The sequence below is a fragment of the Anopheles merus genome, chromosome 3L (assembly GCF_017562075.2).
Source record: "Anopheles merus strain MAF chromosome 3L, AmerM5.1, whole genome shotgun sequence".
Taxonomy (NCBI): domain Eukaryota; kingdom Metazoa; phylum Arthropoda; class Insecta; order Diptera; family Culicidae; genus Anopheles; species Anopheles merus.
This window is the reverse complement of record NC_054085.1, coordinates 2,036,121-2,045,316: the sequence shown is the minus strand read 5'-3', so window position 1 is coordinate 2,045,316 and position 9,196 is coordinate 2,036,121. Positions and strand designations below refer to the sequence as shown.

Here is a 9,196-nt window from a genome sequence, read left to right as displayed (position 1 = left end):
TTTTTACTTTTACTTATTTTTATAGAGACTTTGAGGTCTAGCTCATTCGCCTCTTTGTGCTGTCAATTGAATTCTGCATGTATTTCTTGGGGTACTTATTACAAAGTGCTGTGCTCCGCTAGCGATGTTTACATTTTTGGGTTTGTACTATGGCTTAATTTCCACTCTTTGACCCCATGATTTTGCATAACTAACCACGTAGATGGCGCTACTGTGAAGTGGGGAGTAGTTGTGTCATTGCCTCGAGATGGCGCTGCTATTGATTCATGGCTTAACTACGGTGTAAATCAAATTGCCTATATTTTGGTGCATTTCAATCTTAAACAACTACTTTTGACCAAAAATGTATTCTTTTCGCATGAATTTATGCGTATTATCGAGCGAATTAAGCGGAGCAAGCTTATTAAAAAGGTGCGGATTATTGAGCGTATACTGTATATCTAACTTTTTTTGCAAAATTCATGTAAATTATCACTTCTTTTCAGCTTAAAAAAATCGATGTTTTTTTAAGCGCCTGAACGTGCGCAATGCGCATTACATGCGCGAATCACTGTTTTGATGCTGCACACTGAGAGGCCAGACGGACGTAGAATTCTACGTTTTAATCTGAAATATTTCCTTTAATTCACAATTGTTCTAAATTGATTAAACGTTTTAAAATTTTGCAGTTAAAACGGTTTCCATTGCTACCAATGTATTTTTCCTTCATAGTAAATTGTTTACAAGGTGAATAACATTTTGCGTAACGCTAGATGAAACACTACATGGTCGGATTCTTTGTAATTTGAGCAGCAAGACCCTAACTGACCAGAACTACATTGTTCATCTTAAAATGTATGTTAGGTTGCTAGCTTTGGAATGGTTTAGCCCAGCAATCGGCACAGTACGGCTCTTTGCTGTCAAGGTGGCGACTCTTTGCCGTTCGTATATTTCAAGGGACTTTTAAACATCTTTACTCTTGGGTTATCTATTCGGCTCTTCACGTAGAACTCTACGATCATTTTTATAGAATTTTGCTCTTTTGGTTGCAAATTTTGTCGACCTCTGATCTAGACCTCTATAAGACTTCATCTCTTTTTTAAGTCACCGGGTCAATTTGGCACACAGCAACAGATTTTATTGTTGCTGAAGCGCATGACTTATCTTAAATATTAATAAAGAATTTCGGCAGTAGTATTGGATCGATTAAAATGTAAATTAAAATAAAAGGAAATATAAGTTTTAATGCAGCATTGATGGTAAGTTGCTGTGCAGTAAGTGTAATATCCCTTCCATACAATTTCATTATGATAAGGGGTTGACTACATGCTTAATGAACATGAGTTACAGTTAAAATACAGCCTAGAGGCGTGAGTGTAAACAAATGAATGAAGTAATTAAGTGATGTTGAAACTTTTTCACAAACTTTACTTGATAGCGATAAAGGACTGTGTCTACCCGAGAGCTCGAGACTTGCTAGCGATGCAGGAAACACACATATCGCCAGGTGGACCTCATTCGACTCGTGCACTTAATGGAAAATGATCAATTTGCCGACAAATAATTCAATTACTGTGGATGAATTTCAAACCATGAGACAAAATTGAAATTGAATGATGTACGATTTTGATGGTCCTGTGCATGATACATGTCGTTGTGCGTGCATTGTCATGTAAGCCATACATTATTGCATTTTATTTTATGTTTCAATCCAGATATTTCATTGTTCAACTATTTTGTATTATTAAAAAAAATTGTTATCGTGCCATCAAAATAAAAGAATAAGTAGATGTTAAGACGTTTTGTTTGTATTAAGTTTATACAAAACGCACATCAATGATTTAATATCTATAATCAAACCATTAGTCAGTAAAGAAATATCAATAGTAAACAGACATGATACAAATTTAACGAATCAGAGCGTAATAGTCATCGTTTACAGTCATCTTCAATACTCATAGGATTAAAACCAAGTCATGTTTAATTTAAAATAAAGCACCTATTTCAATGAAACAGGCCACTGTCTACCTTTTTAAGCTTAAACAAGATCGAACTTTAATGCACTATTCTTTGACCTTACTTTAATGCACTAGGGCAGTGGTCGGCAAAGTCCGGCCCGCGGGCGAAATGCGGCCCGCCACAACATTCAATCCGGCCCGCGAAAGGATTTGACTGATTTTGAAAGATGGGAAGAAACGATTCATACACAAATTGCTAAAGATCTTTTAGTATACCATATTAAACCATCGTACTTTTTCAACTTTTAATTAAAGTACTATGGAATGACGGACCGTTCAGTATGTTCGAGCTCGAGATTAATATCCCGGTAACTTTTGCATGATAATGTAAAAAACTTTAAAACTTTAAAGTGCAGTTTGTCCCTTGAGCTTTGTGACTTGTCGGAGCTGGTTTTAATTAAACTCTACAAGTTTCAATCAGCCATGGTTTGTGGTTTGATTAGCACCGCCACCGTGTACCTGATAGCAACTGTGACGAAAATATGCCATTTTCGGCTGGCTGTAGAAAAAAACTACGAAAGATAATTTTATCTGTTGAAAGGGAATTATTTCAGATTACTTGCACAAATAAGTTAAAGACTTTGCGAATGGCCTTTCGTCAGTTATTAGGAATTTTTACCATGGTGGACGGAGACATGCATGATTTAAGTTCTACCTTCGATTTTCATCAATTTCTCCTAAATTTTTGCTACAAAATTGTTCGAGTAGAGTTTTTGCACCACGTTGGTGTAGAAAAAAATCCATGGGACACAGATGACGGATGTTGGACCAGTTTGCGGACTAGGGTGTTATATCGAAATTCTGTCGAAATTCACCTGAAATGATTGCATTAAGTTTTCGCGTAATTTTTGCCACTGCGCCAGTGGATGCGATTTCTAATTACTGATCTGTTTATTTATGTTTCCCAGCTATTATTTTACTGTTTGGTGGGTTGCATCGATATTCCGGTCCAGCTAATGCAGTAATGTAGGTACTTGTCCCTCTGTCTTCATTTCAGCTTCTTTTGGAATCTCAAAAATGAACCTGGGCTTTCTTTCGATGCTTTCATTATTGCCTTATAGTTCCAAGATGTTGGCGATCAAAATGGAAAAACGGGTATACACGACGTCCGCAAACTTCCGCACGGAGTCCATTTTGGACGCTATGGGGTGCCATTCTTTGATCGCACATGCTTTTCATTCACTTTTTTGGCCATGGTTAGAGGTCGACTGATAGAGGTGTCAAATTTCGTCTGCTAACTAATGGGAAACTACTGCTCAAAGTGTAATTAACGTTTTGTTAGTGCGGGTTAAGATAAACCCATAAAAAATCGACAATTGTTGTCCATTTTTTAATGCAACCGTTATGTAATATTAACATTATTTTAACACCACAATAAGACTATCGAAATGAAGGTCGCATACTAAATTTTATGATTTATATTTTTGTATATCAAAAAATTGTTTATAAGTAGGTTATATCAATTTTGAACCATGCTTGGATGACACAATTATAGGAAAACAGCAATAATACCAATCACATTGCTTGATATCATTAACCAATTATTTTGTTTTTAAAATTTTATAATGTAATAATTAAATCACAATAATAGAAAAATCGCATTCTTCGGTCCCGCTGCTTTAGATCATTTACAAAATTGAGGCCCGTTGCCTCAAAAGTTTGCCGACCGCTGCACTAGGGCATTGAATGTTACATATTCTTCATGCCATGGTAAAGTAAAAAAAATTTTTTTTAAAAAGATAATACATATTATTGATATCGTACTCGGTATGCGTTGGTCTAAACGGGCCATTTATTTAAAGATGTGTATGCTCGCCGGATGTGTTGAACACACACACACACACACACACACACACACACACACACACACACACACACACACACACACACACACACACACACACACACACACACACACACACACACACACACACACACACACACACACACACACACACACACACACACACACACACACACACACACACACACACACACACACACACACACACACACACACACACACACACACACACACACACACACACACACACACACACACACACACACACACACACACACACACACACACACACACACACACACACACACACACACACACACACACACACACACACACACACACACACACACACACACACACACACACACACACACACGCACACGCACTACTCGACATGAAGGTAATTTTTTTTCGTTGCATCAGCTGCTGGAAATTTAAAAAAAATAATTTTTGGTGAGCTGCCGATACTAACTAAATTATAAACAGGTTTTCTTTCACACTTTCCCTACTTCCAGCCAACTGAAACATCTCATCACAGATTTGTTATCTATACCTTTGTGATTATAGAGTATAGTTGTGAATAATATGTCTTAGCTTAATTTTTTAGTTTAGTAATACTATTGTCTCTTCATGAGCTACAGTTTTGAAATGAAAATTGTTAGCAGTCGTTGAAAAAAACAACGGAATTTGGTAGCCATCCACAACATTCCATTGTGGAGTTGTTGAAAAAGGAGAATACTGCTTGCGGCGAATAGTGGGCCCGATTTTTTGGCGTGAGAAACCGGTATCGAATTGTGACGAAAACATGTGCTGAAACGATTCGTATCGGCATGGAAGGTGACTACGAGTTGTAAGCTACACTGGCGGTCGCACTCGCTTCAAGGGATACTGTTTACATCGTAATAACCGATTCGCATTTACTTTCGTACGCATGTTTGGGTGTGTCCGTTTTGTTTTTGTTTTGGAATTTCATGTGTTGCAACCACAGCAGAACAGCACCTTATGATATGATACTGATCTGTTAAAGGCTATATGTTCAAAGAACAGCTACTAAACTGAGAATGAGTTTTCGAGCAAGTATAAATAATTTTAAAAGTCTCGATTTATGTAAAACCATTGTTTGCTCTTACTTTTAACTCATACATAGTGAATCATAAATCTCATAAATCATAAATTAGTATTGTTAGTATTATTATTCTTTATATAATTATTAGCAGTGAGCGAGGCGCATCAATATAAGCGAGGATGTTAAATGTTTACGTTACGATTTTAAAGGAGTAAACAGTACAGTTAATATAGGTAGCAAAGGAGTAATTGTTGTTATCTACGACGTGATTAAGGTGGTTTTGGTATTGTAATCCTGTACAGTCTCACCGTGTGAGGCAGATGAAATAAAGCATATGAGCTATTTTGACTTTGATTTGTGATGTAAACAGATTCCTGCAAACATAAAGTTACGATCAGAAAGTAGGTTATTTTTTGTTCGAGTTTACTGTAACGATCGTATGTAAAAAAATATACATATACATATACATATACAAAGATATAGCACAATAATAATATTTTGTTTTCCTAAAGTATGTGGATGCTTTGTTTAAAAACGTCAGTAGTTTTTTTTTCAATCAGTTTCAGTTTCAATCAGTTTTCAATCAGCAAAACATTCAGTTGTTGCACTGTTTATACGATACTGTCAGATGAAAAGAGAAATTTATCCATTACCTCATACGTACGTTTCTGCAACGAATTAGTGATTGTATAATCATCATCGTGGTAGTTTTTTTTTTATCATCATCCAAGTGGATGTGAAACAACATAAGCAGATAGATCCGTTGAACATAGTGAACATAAACCATGAACCTGTTCTGGACTGGTACATCTTATTTTTAAAATGTTTTTGATTTTTTGTTTGATTTGTATTGTGATTGAACATGATTGTAATCATTATCATTGCTTGTAAGGTGCATACGACTTGTTGCATTGTTGTGGCATTAGTTTAAAATTCTTTCATATTTGACACAGAAAAGATGGAAAAATAATAATCATATTTTAGATTGAAATAATCGAAATTAAATGCAAAATATCACATTTTTACAATTATTGCTGCATTTTTATTAAGTTCAGTTGTTACTCAACGTCTGTTTCCTTCTGTCAAATGCCTTAACATTATTCAAGTTTATCAAAAATCATATCAGTATGTGCTAACAACACAAATGGTTCCCTTTTACAGCAGCCACATGGCTGTAAACAAGAATTACTTCCTGCAAATGCCACTGTGGATTGTATTGCCAGCTAATGTGGCAGGAATTTGTCAACGGAATTTAAATATTTTTCGTATCGATTTAAAGCAACCGATAGGCAAATTATCAGCCTCAATGTCAGCGAGTCTGCCTCGCGATGGGCAATAAAGCGACTCTCCCTCCATTAGACGGTTCCATCAGCTTCAATAAACAAACCCAGCAAAACGAGCCAAGCCGTCCCAGGCATTTTGAATAGTGACTTTTAGTTTGGCCGCTGGCGGTGCGTGGGGCTAGAAGAACGTGCTTGTACGTGTATGAGTGTGCGTGTTTTGTGTTTAGCGTCTGTTTATGAAGTGCGTTAGCGAGGTACGATCGATCGATCAAGGGTCGCGGTGTCTTTTCGCTGATCCATGATCACATCTGATGACGCGTATGCCACCACAGCCGCCACAGGAAGGAAGGAGATCGCAATAGCACTCTCACGTCGCCAAAGAGCTGTTGCGGATCGAAAGACTTGGCCGTCGGGTGTAGCGACGAACCTGCTCGGATCGACGGTGCGGGAATTTGACGTTGCTGAAAAGTGCCGACTGGCACGGCGTACGATCGAGGGTTGGGGCAGCTTACGTGCGCGCTCTTACGGCGCGTGCACGGTGGACATTAACCGGACGGGACCACTCGGAGGCCCACAGTCGCACGTCGTGAGTGCCATCGGTAGCATCTCGCGCGAAGAGAAACGCAGCTCATCTCGGACAGTGTAGAGTTTTAAGTTGTTGTGTTTGTATAGCCGTACGTGATAATAGTGCGTCGTTCGTGGCTGGTGTAAAGGGTTATGAACATTCATTCACTCGGTGACACGATCAGTGAGTCTCATTATGCGCGATAAGCTGCTGCTAGTGATCGGTGCGTGCTGCGCGCTTACCTATCTTCAGGTGGCCAGGACGCAGCAGAGTGATTATGAAATCGATTACGATGAGGAGGGCTTTTGGATTGGCCACGGGCTAGGCAACCGCAAAGAAGGTGCGTGTTGTCCATTTCCGCACGGTGTGTCGATACTGCGCGTAGCATGATATAACACCCAGATGGACGCGAAAACAAATACCGTGTGCTAGTGTTCTGTGACCGTTTATCAAGCTAATTCGAACTCAAATTCGATTTTTCTGTACTTCCATGTTTGCATATGTTGGGAAAACACACTTCCGCCCGGATGCAGGTGACGAAATCCTGAAGGTGCTGCACAAATCGGTCGGTCCATTCGTGGAGCCGCAAAACGTTACCGTCGTAGAGAAGTTCACTGCAGCGGATGGTGAAAGTATTACGTTCACACAATTCAACTCCTCTAAGGTAAACGCGCGTATTACAAGACGTAATGGTGGTGATAAAAAAGTGAAATTAATGGCCTTCGCGCGATGCTGCGATGCCGGAGATGCCCTAGTGCTCTGTTAGCTGGGCTGAGTGCGCTAAAGTCGGCATCAGGACAACGGCACGGTAGTGGTGTTTGTTTGTGCTAGGCCTCAAAAGACGGAGCTATTTCATTGTGGTTCGCATTCCACGAATGTTGGCACTCTTTCACAGGTTGTGGACAGATTTGCTCACGCAAGACCCGTGCTACTGGGTTATGATCTCGTCGGCGCTTGCTGGTGTGGATGGACGTTGACGCGTACAAACCTTAGCCACTTTGGGCGAGTGGTTGGTCGGTGCTGGGAACGTGCCCGGTGTTCGGTTTTGTTGCCAAACAGATCTCCTCCTTCTGCTGAAGCATGTCATGTAATCACTCCGCGACGCTCCCAAAAATAGTTTTACGTGTGACGACAACCGTACCACCATACCGGGTATACGTCCACTAAGGTGTGGCTAGATGGTGCAAGGGAAGTGCGGTGCGTCATTTCTAATTCAAACACAGCGCGATAGACAAGCGAAAGTGAAACCCAAACCACAAAAACGGCTTTAGCATAGAGTCCATCTTGGAAGCGGCTACTACAACGCTTTCGCGTCGTTGTGCTACGTTGTTGCCGCTATGATGCCAGCTCTATCGGTCTATCGAATGGATCAAGAGGTTGTTGTAACGGTTGCTTATTGACCTTAGCCTCGGGGTCACCATTAGAAAGAGCGTAGGGAGCTGGAGTAGAAACGGAACGAGACAGCCGTAATGTCGGGCATCAAGGCGATCGAGTTGTTTGGATCGTGCATTTAATTGGACCATTTGAGCGGGTGGTTCTGCTGTGCGAAGTGTCTGACAGTCGCAGCATACCGAACTAATTAGAGCAAAATTTACGCGCGGGCGAACAGAATGCAGTTATGAATGTGAACATTGGGGCAAAAGGTTTAAATCGGGAATTGTTTGTTTTTTTTTGTGGCTCGTTTGAACATGAGGCTCAATGGAACTGAGAAGGCCATAATTTTAAATTCAAAAACACGTTCACTTGAAACAGTAAAATATACATTTCTCTTGAATTGTGCCGAAAATGAAATCTTTAACTATTTGCATTTTTCTTCTCTTTCTCTCTTTCAGGTACTCACATACTTTCACGAGGTGGTATTGGACTTCAATCCGAAAAACTTCTACATCCGGCTGAAACTGTTTAATATAACCAGCCTTCGACTGCAGCGAACAGTGTATGGGTTTCGATCGAACGCAATCAAACCGGATGTGAGCTAGAAATGCTCCCATTAAGCCATTATGCGCTGCAACCCATTAGAAATTAGTGTCTGCTTTCTTTAATAAGTTATCTGTAGGTACTGTATTAATTAAGCTAGTGAATAAGGAATAAAACCAAAAATCTCTTACATCACTCACTATGCATTGGTGGTAGTTGCGTAAATTTACTAAAACCAAAAGAAAGGGAAAAAATCAACAGCATGATGTCATAATGATGAATACCATCCTGAAGGGTTGACACCTTTTAGCTCTCAATGCTATTACGTTGTTTTATAAATATGGCCAAGGTTGAGTAAAGCGTAAGTCGATACACAGTACTGATAATTAAACAGAAATAACAAAAATTTTAAATAATAATAATAGATAATACAGGGATATCATAATCTATATGATTTGCCTCTAGCGTTGAGATTATTTGATATTTAGTCGGTTTCTATTTCAATGAAAATGATTTTGTATAGCTATGTGTATCTTAGATGGTGGATAATTTCATCATCCACAA

General features: G+C 39.3%; 1 protein-coding gene across 1 annotated transcript; it reads left to right on the top strand.

Moving 5' to 3' along the window:
- Positions 1-6,616: 6,616 nt before the first annotated feature.
- Positions 6,617-8,831, top strand: LOC121600301. Its single transcript, XM_041928762.1, has 3 exons — positions 6,617-7,055; positions 7,249-7,379; positions 8,548-8,831. The coding sequence occupies exons 1-3, from the start codon at positions 6,911-6,913 to the stop codon at positions 8,692-8,694; spliced, it is 423 nt and encodes a 140-aa protein (XP_041784696.1). The 5' UTR covers positions 6,617-6,910; the 3' UTR covers positions 8,695-8,831.
- The last annotated feature ends 365 nt before the right edge of the window (positions 8,832-9,196 follow it).